Source organism: Canis lupus, chromosome 3, assembly GCF_048164855.1.
Source record: "Canis lupus baileyi chromosome 3, mCanLup2.hap1, whole genome shotgun sequence".
NCBI lineage: Eukaryota > Metazoa > Chordata > Mammalia > Carnivora > Canidae > Canis > Canis lupus.
In genome coordinates this window covers 73,281,662-73,296,907 of record NC_132840.1, presented here as the reverse complement: position 1 = coordinate 73,296,907, position 15,246 = coordinate 73,281,662, and the positions used below count along the sequence as shown (strand labels likewise).

At 54.3% G+C, this 15,246-nt stretch overlaps 1 protein-coding gene across 2 annotated transcripts in view; it reads left to right on the top strand.

Annotated features, from left to right (window-relative positions):
- Window positions 1–1,497: 1,497 nt before the first annotated feature.
- DSCAML1 (DS cell adhesion molecule like 1) overlaps window positions 1,498–15,246 on the top strand; it is a 344,441-nt gene continuing 330,692 nt past the window's right edge. The window contains exon 1 of one of the 2 annotated variants that reach the window (XM_072822190.1): window positions 1,498–1,676. In XM_072822190.1, coding sequence (XP_072678291.1) covers window positions 1,631–1,676 — 46 coding nt within the window. In that variant the 5' untranslated portion in view covers window positions 1,498–1,630. The remainder of the gene's footprint in view (window positions 1,677–15,246) is intronic. The other variant, XM_072822191.1, reaches the window with a different exon arrangement.

Sequence of the window (15,246 nt, the reverse complement as noted above, 5' to 3'; positions counted from 1 at the left end):
ACGATTCCACTTATATGAGGTACCTGAAAGAGGCAAAATCAGAGACAGAAAAGTAGTGATTACCATGGGTTGGGGGCAGGGGAGAATGGGGATGTTTTGTTCAGTGGATCCAGAGTTTCTGTTTGGATGATGAAAAAGTTCTGGAAATGGATAGTGGTGATGGTTGTCCAGCATCGTGAAGGGACCTAACGCCACTAAACTGTACTCTTAAAAATGATTAAAATGGTAAATTTTGTGATGTACATTTTAACATTAAAAAAAGTAAATGCACACTTTGAAAATTTTAGGTAAAATGTCTAGAGATATCTTGGCAAAACCTGGGAACAAGGAGTCCCACTTCTTCTGTCTGAACTCAGGTAAGACATTTTGAGGAAGTACATTTTCTTCCTCTGCCAAATGGAGCTAACAGCGGCCTCTCTACCCCCCTGGCTCCCTCGCGTTTCCCCCTGTCCCTGCACAGCCCAGGGAAACGGGTCAAAGTGAGCCAAGCCAGGTGGCCAGAGCACATGGAGGTGGCCTCCATTATCCTGCGTGAGAGGAGATCCAGTCCTGGCTCATATTCCATTTTCCTGGGCTACTGTGAACCCCTTCTCTGGATCCCGTGTGGGCCCCCTTATTCTGGAATTACCGGCATAAGGAGGGCTTTCTAACCATAGCAACCTTGTCCCAGCAGACCTGACTGCCATTCCCAGTGCCTGGCACACAGCAGGGCCTTAACATTCATTTTGTAACCGAGATGCCCTCGCTTCAGCCCTGTTCAATTCCATGCCAACTTTATGCAGATGGGTATAAGGAATAAACTGATTTCTGCTTGGTGAGAAAGCTGTGGGGGTGGGGTGGGTGAGGATAAAGGAGGAAGATCCGCGAGGTAGAGCAGACATCAAACAATTCATTGCAAATAGTTGTTTAAATCAGCACGATGTGCCCAGTGCTGAAGACGGTTCGGCAGGGGGTCTGGGGGTGGCTGGACTCAGCCGAGGCTCCCCGGGAGGCAGGCTTGCAGAACTAGGGGTTGGAAGGGCATGCAGCTTTGAGCTCTGGGGGGGTGGGTGGGGGTAGCTCGGGAGGCCCCCAAGGGCTCTACCTCTGACTTGCATACAGAGCATCCATGGGTAAACTGAGTCCGAAAGACGCAGGAAGCACTGGCCCCAGGTGACCGAGCCAGCCGGGAGGCACAGGGCCTCCCTGGCCCGAGCATGGCGGGCCCCGGGCACACGTATGACACATGCCTGCGTGCGACCACAGGCTCCGAGCAGGCGGGTGGCGGGGACCCCTGGCTTTTTGGACGGCGCAGCCCGGCGGGGGCCGGGCGGTCGCGATCCCAGGCCGGGTCCCTGGGCTCGGGGTGGGGTGGGGTGGGGGTGGGGGTGGGGGTGGGGGTGCCGGGCCGGCGCGGCGCTCCGCACCCGGGGTGCCGCGGGGAGGCGGGGAGAGCGGCCGCCTAGCCCAGCCCCGCGGATGACAGGAGCCAGGAGCCGAGGAGGGAGGAGCCGCCGCCGAGCGCTGGGCTGAGGAGCAGAAAGAGCGGGCGCGGAGTGCGGGCGGCTGGGAGCGCGCTGAGCGGGGGAGAGGCGCTGCCGCACGGCCGGCCACAGGACCACCTCCCCGGAGAATAGGGCCTCTTTATGGCATGTGGCTGGTAACTTTCCTCCTGCTCCTGGACTCTTTACACAAAGGTGAGACCCGCGCGGGCGGCGGGGCGGCGGGGGCGGGGGCCGGGGTGCGCGCGGCGGGCGGCCAGGCGGGGTGCCCGGCGGGCTCGGGGCGCGCGGGGACCCCGCTCGGGTGGGGCGCCGGGGCGCGGCAGACCCCGGGAGAGGGGTCAGGTGAGAGTGTGCCCCGGGCCGCTCCGCCGGTCGCCGCGCGCCTGCCGCTTCGGGGCGCGCCCGCGGGGGTGGAGGTGCACGGCCCCCCCCCGCCCCGGCTCCCCGGTCTCCCCGCCCCCGGCTGGGCCGCAGCTCTGCCCCGGCCCGGACCCCTCCCCCCAGCCCCTGGCCCGCTTCCTGCGGCTCGCTGGCGCCGGGACCCTGGGGTGCCCTCCGAGAGGAGGGGTCCTGGGGCCGTGGCCGTTCGCCCGGAGTCCTCGCTCCTCCGGCCTCGGACCCCGCGGCTCACTCCTCCGCCGCCGCCCTGCGCCCCTCGGCCGCCCCGGACCCCCGCGCCGCACCGCATGGCGCTCCTCCGCGCCCCGGCGGGCGGGGGAGCAGGGGCTTCCGAGGGCCGGGGTCCCTCGGCTGGCAAGTTTGCTCTCCGGACCCAGAGGTCGCCTTCCCCCAGCCCCGCCCCCCCCCGGGGCCCCCTCCGGCACCAGCCCCGGCTTCGCGGCGCCGCCTGGGCCACCTCGGGCAGCGCGCCCCAAGGTGCGAGACTCCGCTTCCGCGCCGCGGGGTCAGCCGGACACCCGGACCGTCTTCAGTTTGCGGGGGGCGGGGGGCGTGTCGCTCTCCCCGGAGAGAAGGCGTTGCTAGGGGTGGGTCCAGGTGTCCGGCATGTCCGGACCTGCTGCCGGGGCGCCGCGCACCTGATCCTCGAGGTAGCCGGGACCGGGGGTGGAAGGGGGCACATATTTCCGACCAGAGTCACCTGGGCGCTGAGCCGGGACCGGGCTGTCGCCGGCGTTGGGGCTTCCAGGCTGTGGCAGAGGACGTGCCCCCGGGCGCGCAGATGGCGGGAGATGAGGCGGCCGAACTCCGCGCCCTTGCGCAGCGGAGCACACACGCTCGTACCAGCTCAGCTTTACCTGTTCAGCCCTCTAACTTTTCTCCTTCGCGCCCCGGGGGCGGCTTCGCCCCCCTTTGCCCCGCCCGTGGCCCTGGCCGAGCCGCAGCCCTTGACCCCTGGGCGATGGGGGAAGGGCAATCCCGCAGAGGGGGGCGCTCGGGGAGGGGTCTAGTTTTTCTGCGTGTCGATGCCCCAGGGGTCTGGAGTCTGCAACCTGCGGGAGCTGACTGCAGCATCTCCTGGCTGGGGGTTGGGGGGGGGAGGAGGGGGACCCTTATTTCATTGGTAAATACCACCGGGTTAAGGCCAGACTGAAGGCCAAGATACTGCTGGGGTTTGCAGATCAGGGGTGCGGGGCGAGAGGTGGCCTGTGAATCGTGGACAAAGTAGTTGAGTTTCTCAGACCCAATGGGGCCCACTGGGTGACACGCCAAGGCTGGTCTAGGTTGGTTAACCCCTTGTCCTCCACAGAGCACCCTCTCCTTCCACTTCAGCGGAGCAAGAAGCTGTCTCCTGTTCAAACCCCCCACCCCCCAGTCTCCCTCTCCCCAGGCTCTTCCTGCCTCCCTCCGCCCCCGCAGGCTGGCTCGGCTCGCAGCTTTAATTACATTAATATTAAAAATACATAAGGTGAGGAGCGGCAGCTTTCTCTCTCTCTCTCTCTCTCTCTCTCTCTCTCTCTCTCTCTCTCGTTCTCTCTCCGCCCCCCATCCCCTTTCCATTTTGTCAGGCGGAGAGCACAGGCCAGAGCTTCTGCACACTCCTGCCCAGCTTTGTCCTCTGCCCTGCACGCCCCACAGTCCCCCAGCAAATACCTGAAGCATGCAGCCCTACCCCTCCCACCCCCAGAAGCTGGGCATTAATAAATGAACCCCGGGCTATTTGATAGGGAGGAAGCAGATGGGGGGGGGGTGCTAGCAGAGAAAGGCCCAGAAGGCAACAGGACAGCCTGAGGGGCAAAACCCTTTCCAACTTGAGGCGAAAGTTGCCACCGGCCTCGGGCCTCTGGGTAAGGCTGGAGGTGCCAGGTGAGGTGGCACCTCGGTGGCCTTTTGGTCTGCAGAGTCCTGGCGGGCCCTGCCAATTCAGAGGCTCCAGCATCTGTGTTGGGCGCCAGGGCGACTCGCCAGACAGTCCTTTCTTTTCCTTCGTGCCTTAATTGGGTCTTAGGTGCCAGGCTGGTCCCCAGGGCCTGTTCCGCTTGGGGTGGCGCGGCGGCGGGGGCTGGCGAGAGGCGGCTGGGAGAAGATGGGACGCCGGGAGAGGCGGGGAAGATGGGGTTTGGTGTATTTTCTCTCTCGTTGCCAGTCACCCCCACGGCACCAAGGAAAATGTAAATGTGAATGTTCGAGCCTGTTACAGAAAACAATATCCTCTTGCAATAATTTGTACGTCCATCTGTGAGGAGCGGGAGGAGGCAGAGAGAGAGAAGAAAACAAGATGGGATAGAGCGTCCTCTGGATGGGATTAAGCAGTTATTGAATGTGTTTTAAGCTTCTGCTATTTCCATTCCTCTTGAAATACCTTTTTTTGATGAAGCCTGAGCTCAGACAGATTCCCCAGAACCGAACTGGGAAGGTGTTTTAATAATCGGTTATCGAGTCTCCAATAACTGCCTTATTATTGCCAAAACAAATCCAGGTTCGGGCAGCCAGATGAACCCCAGTGAGGCTCTCTCCGTTGTTACATCCAGCGGGCCAGCATCTGTGTTGCTTGCATTTGCATTTTTACTGTGTAAAAGAACAAGCTTCCCCGGCACTAAAATCCCTGTTTTCTAAAAGCCAAAATAATGGGTTGCATTGATTTTTTCATTTCCCACCCCAACCTCTCGGACGGGGACTCAGGGTTCTTCTCTCTTGAGGAGACTGAATTAAAAGGCTTCGTCAAGCCATTAAGAAAATCTCTAACACTCTGTTCGGTGTCTAATTAGAAGTGTGTGGGGCGGGGGGAGGCAGTGGGGGAATGTGTTTTGAAGATCTTGAAATGGCAGACACTACTTTGGGGAAGCAGGTGAAGGACCGGTGAGCCCGGGGAGGGGGTAGCTGGGCAGAGGGGCCCCTGTTGCTAGAATACCGCGGGGGAGAATGGAGTTGCCATCATGCCCGGCAAACCTTTGAGAGGCTTCGTATTTCTGGGCATCAAAGTCGCTGCCTTTAATATATCTCTGCGGCAGAATGGGGAGGCTCAATTAGAAACGAAAAGCAAGTAAGCGGTTGACCCAAAGGCAGCGCTTAAGTTGAACAGATCCCAGGAGACTGGCTGGAGAGGCTTGTTTTTCTTAGATTGAGGAACGGGGAGGGGGTGGCCAAGCGAATGGGCGTGTGGCCCAGCAGTGCTTTGCCAAACAAGCAAGCCCCCAAGCGAGCAGACTGGAAGCCCCCAGACCCAGGCTGGGAGGCTGCCGAGAACACCTCTTGGACTGTAGGCCTTTGATTGGGGGGCGGGGTGCAGACCTCAAGCCCCAGTTAACTGTCTCCATGTCTTCAGGAACTCCACCCTTGTCACTTGCTTACTCCCCTACTCAGCCTGGTGAAGGTGGATTTTATTTGTGGATGAATTGAAGGGGAGGTTGACGTTCAGAGAGCTTGTTTTTTTTTTTTTTTTTTCTTCAGGGGTAGAGATACCAGGCTGAGAGATTTTTCCCTCCCACATGATCTTGGAAGAGGTGTTTCTTGGAGACATTTGAAGCAGTCCAGAGGAAGAGCCCTCAGCTCCCAAAGTGCTTTCTCAGCCCCTATCCCAGTAGATTTAGCCAGGACCCAGGTGCCTGAATGGGGTGAGCCACAGGCAGCAAAGATGGCAGGGTGCCAGGAACCCAAGGGCAGGCCTGAGATTTGCATATGATTTGCATACAGATTTGCATGCTGACCTAGCCAGGCCAAGAGCCTCGCCCTCTCTGTGTGAGTAGCCTCTTGATCTCAGCCTCAGTAGCAGCGCTTCACTTTTTCCTGGTGTGGCATGGGGGTGGGGCAGGAGTGGGAAGAAGGACTGGTGTGTTTGGTAGGGCTTCCCTCTTGCCTCTGAGTTTGAGGCCTACAGGGGCTCAGCACTGAGCCCACCTGGTAAGGCAGCCCTGGAGCTTGCTACTGGGATAAGATGAGAGGTGATGCACAGAGGCACCCTAAGGCCGACCAAGCTTGGGGTGTGGGTTGTCCCTCTTGTGCTGCAGGAAGAAGAGGGTGAAGAGGGTGGGCATACCTGCTATGAGAATCGAGGGCTAGGTTTCTGGTAAATGTACCCTTAGAATGGAGGAAGCTGGATGTGTAGGGCTGGGAACGGTCGTGGGAGAAGCAGCAACTGATGGGAAGAGGTATGATGGGAGCCAAAACGCTCTCTCACCCTCCTGGTTTGTGGACTTCCAGCTTTGGAGGGGATTGTGGTTTCCGAGAGATTAGGGGAAGGGTTCTGGGAAGGGGAAGGGCCCCTATTCTAACAGTGTTAAGGCAGCTTTAGTGGAACGACAGGCACGGGGCCACAGAGGGAAGTTCTGAGGCAAGAGTCTGGAGTCATGCTCAAGGAGCAAACATCCAGGGCAGCTGGAGTGCTCCTTCCCAGGGAGCCAGCTGGGAGGCCCTGCAGTGGGAATGTGGCTTCGGATGGTTTTGTCTGCATTTCCGGGGCAGGAACAAATCCTGCCCTGGCAGGTGCAGCTCTGAGGCCTCCCAGAGTTTTTTTCTGCCTATCCGGGAAGGCCCTGGTTCACTCAGGGCCCACAGAGTTTTCTGAAGGAGGTGGTATAGAGCCCTAGAGCATTGGGTGGAGCCTGGGGAATGGCTGCAGGTAGAGAGGGGAGGACCAGCAGGCAGAGCTTCAAGCACCTCCATCCCCAAGTCTTTCAATTGGAGCATTTTATATATTGGAGTTGTAAGGAAAAATAAAAAAAAATTGCAGCCTGCTGGTGTGGTGGAAATTTGGAGTCAAAGTGAACCCTTCATTTATACCCTGGCTCTGCACTTACTAAATATGTGACTTTTGGTCTCTCTGAGCCTCTCTCCAGCTATTAATTGGGGTTAAAGGCAACCATACACGTAAAGTAGCCAGAGAGCAGCTGGTACTCAATAAATACTAGATGTCTTCTTTTTTTCTGCACTGCTCCCACCTTCCTCCTCCTGCCCATACCTCAGAATAGATCACTGGGTCCTGTCCTGAGTTGTTGAATCAATCAGCTGCAGTTTTGGCCCAGCCAGCTGGCTTAGACTTGTAACTGTAAGAAAGACTGTGTGCTGACCAGGGCGGGGACATTGCTGCTTCCTTTTGTCACCTAGCTCAGTGGCCTGCAGGACCCATCCTCAATGAGACAGCTGAGGCCATGCAGGCACGTCCTTGGGGAGCCCAGCCCACTCCCTTTCCCCAGCCACAGCTAGGCCACCAGTGGAAAAGAGATGAGGGCAGAGGTTGGCTGTGGACTTGGACTTGAGGATGAGGGAAAGGCCAGTTGCACGTCTGCCAAAGGAAGGCCAGTTGGTTGTTAAATCTCCATAATAGTTGGCCAGAGTAAGGACTATCCTGGATTTAATACCATAAAGCCTATGTGTAGGGTCTACACAGGATGAGCCCCTGTGTCTTATAGCTGGATAGATATCTGTGTCCCTCCCTGCTGGGATGAGCCTTGCTGTTTTGCAGGTAGTTTTGTGTGTAGAGAATACCCCTGACCTTGGGGTGTTGGTCCCATGACCTTGGGGGTCCCTGGACCACTTCTCCCTAAATGACCCAGTCAGCCACAGGGAAGCAGCATATGATCAAGAGGTCAGGTGCTGCCCATGGCAGGTTGTGGCCTGTGGGTTCCATGAGGGTAGGGCTGGCTGGGGGCACAACAGCCTGTGTGCCCTGTTTAACAGATGTTTGTCCAGGGCTGCTTTAGCGTGAACAGCATTAGCCTTGGGTACCACCCCTGCCACCCAGCTGCTACTCCCTCCCCTCATCTGTTCAGCCCCACTTCCCCATGCCCTTGGTCTCCCTGATGCTCACATTGACAGCTTCCAAGGTCACCACCATCTTCATTAAGAACAGGGTTATTCAAATGCTGGTTGCATATCCATTACACTGGTGTGTGTATGTGTATGTGTTGGAAAGAACATTGTCCGTGAACCTAGATGACAAAGCTCGGCCTAATTTAGGCAAATGACCTAATAGTTCACATGCCTCTATTTTGTAATCTGTAAAATGGGGAAAATAACAGTGCCCTGACTGTTCCCCAGGGCACCTATTACTATGTGTGCACATGAAGGACGAGGGGCATATCCTTGTATATCATGTGACAAAGCTTTGTAAATCAACCGGGGCAACATGTAAACGCACACATGTAAAAACCACAGTAAACCACTTTTAGCCTTATAAATCCTTTGCTGAAATGTGAGGTATAATTACTGTCACTTCATCATACAGGAACAACGAAGGTCTCCCAGCTGTGTGTGGCTGTCTCCCCACTCCTTGGGCCCCCCACATATGGAGAATTTTCCTAGCAACATGGGGAACAGCTGACAAGGCACAGCCAGGCTGGCAATAGTCTTTCTTGGAGCAGACTTGCCAGTTGCCCCCATTGGGTGTGGGAAGAGCCTACCTCTGCTCCCACTCCAGGTCCTTAGATGCAGATTTATTCCATAGTCCTCTGGACACACTTCTGCAAGGGTGATGCTCACTGCTGGGAATCCACAGTCCTTTGTGGAAAGAGCAGAAGGCATAGAGTCCTACCTTGGGTGACCTCATTTGAGGTGACAGCCGTTACTGGAAGCCAGGTCCTGAGAATGCAGCTGAGTCAAGGCCACCTTGCTTCTGGGATGGCCTCCAGAGCCATGGGGTCTATGGGTCTCAGGTCTAAGGACCTGCTTTGGGGGTGTGTGAGAGAGATCAGATGACTGCCATGGGCAAAAGTCTTCCAGGTTGGAAGGCCATTTGAGGACACAGAATCCATCCCCTAACCAGATGCTCCAGTACTTGTAGCCACAGCAAATACCTTTCTCTGAAGGCAGCCCATTCTGGCCACACAGTTCTATTACAGAGCTCATCTTTAGAATCCGCCAAGTGGTCTGGGTCTTGTACCTTCTGTTCACTGGCCCTGGTTTTGCCTTTTTAAACCACAGGGGTATAGGTGAAGCCCTTTTCCCTTTGACAACCCTTCGACCATTTGCAGACAGATGGCTGCCCACCGGAGGCCTCTCTTGCAGGCATCCAGCACCCCTGATTCCTCTAAGGCTCCCTCATCAATGTCTTGTCATTTCTCCATGAGGCCCCTCCATCCTGGGTTGCTGGGCTCTGTAGGTGGGCGGGCCAGAATTGAAAGAATAGTAGAGAACAGGGGTCTAGTCCCAAACAGGACACTGGGTAGCTCGCTGTGTACCTGGGATGAGTTACTCTGCCCTTCTAGGCCTCATACTCCCCATCTGTAAATGAAGGAGATTGGACAAAATAATCTCTTAAATCCCTCAAGCGTTAGCAATCTAAATCTAGGAATCTCTAGAGACAACTGTGCTGTCTGAGCCGACTCCCTAGAAAGACCTTCTGGCCATAAGGGGCCTTCCCTTCCCAGGGCGTGTCTACAAGGGGCTGGGAGATTAGAGAGTCTGTTTGACAGTCAGCTGTTGGCTCATAACTCCTGGAGCCTGTGGTGAGGGGCCTTGTTGGTTGAAGAATAACTGATCTTTACTGGGTCATACAGATTTCTGGTTGCTAGTGATAGGGGCTATGTTTGTGCTGAGAATCTTTAAAAACCAAAACCCAAACCCTATGTTTCTGATGGGGAAGTGGAGGACTCGGGCGCTTGAAGCAGCAGCACTGCTCCTTGAGGTAGGACTGCTTCCCTAGGGAGATTTGGAGATGGAGATTTTGTGGTTCTCTCCAGGACTAGGGTAAGGCTGCTGGCATTTAGTTGTGGGGGTGGGGGATGTACTGGGGATGAAAGGTTGGAAGCCTGGGGCAGTCCCAAGTAAATAAGAAAAACCATACCCCAAATGGCTCTCCTTCATCAGAAACCCCCCTCGTGGTATGTGTGCACCCTGGAGGCCGTCTGAGTCTAGAATGTAGTGTGCCCTTTGAGAAATGTAGCCCAGAGGGCGGGAGGCCTGGGCTTGACATGCACCTCTGCCACAGCTAGCTGTGTGAACCTAGGAGACTCCTTGACCTAACAGCTTGTTTCTTTTTTTTTTCCTTTTCTTGCTTCCCTTTTTTTTCTTTTTTTTAGTTTCAGAGGTAGAATTTAGTGATCATCAGTTGCATATAACACCCAGCGCTCATTCCATCAACTAACATCCCATTTTGCTATCTATAAAATGGGGTCTTGTGCAGTAGCTACATTGGGGGTTGTTGTAGGGCTTAAACTGTTCATAATGCAAGGAAAGGGCTGCTCACAGTGCCTGGCACAAAATAAATGCCAAAAAGAAATGGAGATGGTGAAGGTTAGCGGTAGAGCAGGTGTGCTAGGTTTGCGGGGAAGCCACAGACAGAAGGCATGAGACTTGGTCTTGGCTGCTCCATCTTGTTGCAGGGCAAGTACCAACTCCGATTGCCTGGAGATGCTCTGACACTGTCTGGGGAGACTTGCTCTTCTCCTCCCCAGGGTGTAGACTTAGACTGTCTCAAAGGGGCGAATGCACAAGAAGCAGGTTCTCTGACAAAGGAGCCAGACCCTGTCTCATGGGTCCTGACCCAGGTTTTGGATGGACGAGGTGGTTGAGCTGAGGTCCCACTGATTGATCTCTGGACCCAGTTTTTCCAGCTGTGGGATAAGAACAATCAGAGTGAGGGCAAATAATATATCTTGTATGAAAACCTTTGTGTGCAAATGCAGTGCAGTAATGAACCTGGCAAATTAACCCAAAAAACTCACCAGGCCACATCTGCATTAAAAAAAAAAAAAAAGAAAAAAAACTCTGTGTGAGGCCTGGGGGCAGCAGCATGTGGCTATTGCAATGCTTTGTTGTTATTGATCACACCACTATTATTTTATTAACTCGATTACCAAATTAAGTTAATTAAGTGGTGCTACGGTCCCCATCAGCCAAGCCCATGGAAATTGGCTGTTGTTGGAAAAGGTGATTTTGAAGGCCAGTGTGGCAAATCTACTTTTCTCCGGGGTGTGTTACTCTGACTTGTAGGCAGACAACCACCCGCTTCAGAAATAGTTTCCCGGCCCTCTGACAGATTTGAGTGTACTGTTAGGGAAGGATCTGCATTTTTAACCGGTCCTCCAGCTGATTATACAGAATAACATCCAAGAACTGCCTTAAGTAATTGTTGTAGTTGAGAGGTGAGTATTTTTTGTGGGTTATTTACTCCACAAATACCCCTTGCCTGTTACGATGAATACTCCTAACAATAGCAACAAATACTTCTGTGCTGCTAGGCACTTGTGGTTACCACCAACTGTCCTTTATATGAACGTATCCAACCTAACAACCTTTGACGTCACTCCCCTCTTATGGATGGAGAAACTAAGGCACACAGGTGAGGCTATCTTGCCTGAGGTTCCATTGCTTGTGAGTGACAGAAGCAGGGATTCAAACCTGGGATCCTGGCCCCAGAGTCTGGGCCTTGAACCACTCTGCGAATTGCCCAGCGAGGCCCAGGGGACAGAGTGGTGACCAGGACAGGGAGCTCACACAGCCCTCCAGGGGAGCCCTGCCCACTGCTCTGCTGCCCTGGGGACCTACTTGCTGTGCCCCGGCATGGGGACCCCTTGCCAGCTCTTGCCCATCTCTGAGGGTAGGGCAGGTTGCAGGTCTAGCACTGACCAGTTGCTCCTGGTTGAAAAGTCCAGTGAATGAGATGAGTAAATATTGTAAAGGAAGAGAACAAAATGACTCACTTCTCCCAGTGGAGGTGGCGAGGTGTTAATATTTCAGTTCCCTTGGGTTGTCATTTATGATGACTGGGGACGATGACATGGGGATAATTCAGTGCCCACCCAGGAGGAGGCCTCAGTTGGCCGGACAGCCCCTCAGCCCAGCCCGGGCGGGGGCGTGGGGGCCCACGGGTGTCAAATACACGGGGTGTCGGGTTTCCTTTGCCAAACTAATCCGGATGGCCAGACGGGCGGGAGGGCCAGCGAGCGAGTTGACGTGATGGATATTTAGGTTTCAGTGGTGACCCTGGGGGCAGCCCAAATGCCTGGGGGCGATTTCTGGTTTAAAAATATTGCGCTGCTATTTCTACGCTTCTAATCTCCCAGCGATTTGGAGCCTGTTTCCTGAAACACGGCATCGGGGTGGTGCTCCACGTTAAACGGCAGAGAAGATTAAATGGGTTTAAGTCTGGGCGACTGTCACATCACATCCAAGCCCATAACTTCCATTTTCTATTAAAAATCCATTTCCCCCTTTGACCAGAAGAAGCTTTGCTGTTGATCTGAATGTCTCTCTCTTTATTTATGAAGTGTTCCCCCCTCCTCTCCTTCTCTGTAAATATGCCTGCTTCTGTCTGCAGAGGGAAGAAAGGGCTGGGGCTGGGGTAGGGGGAGCGGCTGCGATTTGAGGGGAAGTAGGAGTTTCTGTGTGAGGACATGCTTTCCAAACTGGCACTGGCTTCCAGAGAAGTGGTGGTGGGCGGAGGGGTGGGGGCCCCAAACTTTGAACTCTTCAGCGTTGCGACTCGGGCTTGGGATCACACAGACCTTGACCAAGTGTTGGCTGTGCCTCCACTTACCTAGCTGTACCATCTCCCTGTGAGCCTCCTCTTCCTCACTGGTAAAATGAGCCTAACAGGGCCACTTTGCACCTTTGTGTGAGGATTCAGTGAGAGAATGCCCTGGAAGCCTGCAAGCAAGGCCCGTGCCAGGCACACAGCAGGTGCTCAATCAGTGTTACTCTCCCCTCTGTTGAGAGCTTGTACCATTAGCTAAACCACTATTTTCTCAGGGAAATAAATGTAAGGTCAACATGAAGTTAGACACAGGGCTACAAGAACTTGGGAGAACTCAGGCACCAAGCCTGCAAACCTCTGCATTGCCTTCCACCACTGAAGGGCCAATATGCCAATCCAGCTGTTTCTGCCTCTTCTCCCCAAGCCCGGCCAGTGCTCCTGCCTGGAAGGTTCCTGCAGGGTCCCCCAGACGTGCTGTGCCCATGGCTGCCACAGAGGCATTGTTCAGGCTGGCCTCTCTGTGGGAAGGCCTTTGTTTAGATCATCCTTTGAGGCTCACCTGGAGCCCTCAACCCCAAAGCTGTTCCCTGGTCACTAAGTCACTAACATGTCCCCTCAGGGATACTTTCCATGCACACTGCCCTGGACTCTGGATTAACCCTTTCCTGTTCTCCATCTCCTTTATACGCTCCTGGAAGGTGGCGCCTTTCTTCCTTGTCTCTAGTGTCTCCCACCCATGGGTGCAGTTCTGCTGAGCATGTGGTCAGTGCTCTGTAAATAGCTCCTGAAAGAACAGGACTTTCCTGATCCCCGGGTCAGGAGGGACCTGGGGAAGGAGAGCCTTGTAGGGTGCAAGAGTCAGCTCAGAGGAAGTAGGGGTGGAGAGGGTCTTGAATTCTGCAGGGTTGCTGAGTGGTGCTGTGCCCTGGTCACCCTTTGTAGTAACTGGAGGCACCCTGGACCCCTCAGGGGTCACTGGGATGTGAATAGCAGTCTTGTCCCTCCTATTCATCCTCTTTATGGGGAACCAAGTACTTCCACGTTCTCTTTTCCCTGCTCTGCAGTCTCAGGGGGGCAGGTAAGATGGTGCAGTGAGTGAGGACACTGAGGCTCAGAAAGGCTAGTGGCTTGCCTGAGGTCACACAGCAGGTCTGGGGTGAGCCCCAGGAGGGAAGGCAGCTCCTTAGACTCCTACGAGGGCTTTATTATACCACACTTCTGTGCTCCCCTTAAAGCTTTCTTTTTTTTTTTTTTTAAAGATTTTATTTATTTATTCATGAGAGACACAGAGAGAAAGAGGCAGAAACACAGGCAGAGGGAGAAGCAGGCTCCATGCAGGGAGCCTGACATGGGACTCAATCCCAGGTCTCCAGGATCATGCCCTGGGCTGAAAGCAGCGCTAAACCACTGAGCCACCTGAGCTTCCCCCCTTAAAGCTTTCTGAGGCTTTGTCCCTGCTCCAAAGATTCGAACGGGGGCCTGAGAAGGAGGGAAAGCCCCCACCATAGAGGTCTTGCCAGACTTCCTGAGGTTGGAGTGAGGCCCTTGCTACTCCTTCTTTTATGGTTGGGTGACTGAACGTACCCATTGCTGCTGTGGCCACTCACTGGTACCCTTGTGCCGACTTCATCTTGGCATGAAGCAGAGATTTGAGATTCCTGGTGGTCAGTGCCTCAGTTTCCCCTTTATAGATTTGCTCGCTCCTTTCTCTTGGCAGGTGGGGTGAGGCTAAATTAATGTTTATTAGAGGGTTTCTGCATTCTGGGCTGACAGGTGCCTTGTGATGGTAAAGTATGAGCCTGATGTAAGTGCAAAATGCTATTGTTTTACACCTGAGGGTGATGTTTCATAATGGCAATGCACTGTCAGAGCCGTAAGCAGAAATGAATGGTTTGTCTCATCCTCCCCAGCTCCCCCAGACTCAGAAGACAGCAGCTCACATCCCGGGGTGGGAGAAATATGAGGCTACTCACCTTTTGCTATAAATCTGCCGTTTCATCAGCCCTGACAGGTGGCTGGACAATCCCAGTCAATTCATCAATTAAATCTACCCATTTGTAGTTGCTGAGAACCCTGTGTCCTTGGCTCTGGAAGGATCCAAGGCTCAGAGTGCAGGAAGGCTGCTATCACCCCGGGCTGGTGCTCCTGGCGGGAGAGGAGGAGGCCTTGGGAAGGGGTAGTCTCGCAATGGGGACGTAGCATGGATTTCCAGCCAGGAGAGAGGGAGACTAGGACAGAGTGTTTGGGGTGGGGTTGCGATGGAAGGAAGGATGCGGAGGGGTACCTCGTCCAGAAAACCAGATTTTGTGGTTTGTCCTCAGCGTGGTTCACACAAGAGAGCAGCTCTGTCTCTGGGCCCTGAAGTCAGGCAACATTGGGTTCTGGTCCCAGCTCCGGCACTCACACTTTGGAGAAGTTAGTTAACTTTGAGTCTTCATTTTCTTATCTGTGAGATCAAAATAACAATAAAACCATCTGCTAGGGAGTCATGAAGATTAAGTGAGGTAATATCTTTTTGTGTGTGTGAGATAATACCTATAGTGGGTCTAGGTCCGAGCCTGGACTACATTTAAGCGTGAAAGTCGTGGTGGCTGTTCTGGTTGCTGCTGGTATTATTATTACGGAGGGCTACATCATCAATAATTTCTTACCCTGTTCTTGAATCAGATAATTCCTGAATTCCTCTTTGTCAGGAATCTTTCTCAGCTTCCCAAGTCCATTTGTCAGGCACAATGTAGAATCTTTCTGTACCTTGATGGATTTTGGCTCCCCCAATCCATAAAGCTGCCATGGAGAGGGTGTCTGATTAACTGGGTTGTCTCAGGAAGCATCCAGAACCCCAGAGTGATGTCCCTGCTCCCACAGGCTAAGCATTGTCTGAAAGTTTGAGTTCATCAGGGTCCCCTCCCACGAAGAGTGTGTGTGCACCTGCAGGTGTGCAGGTACATTAAT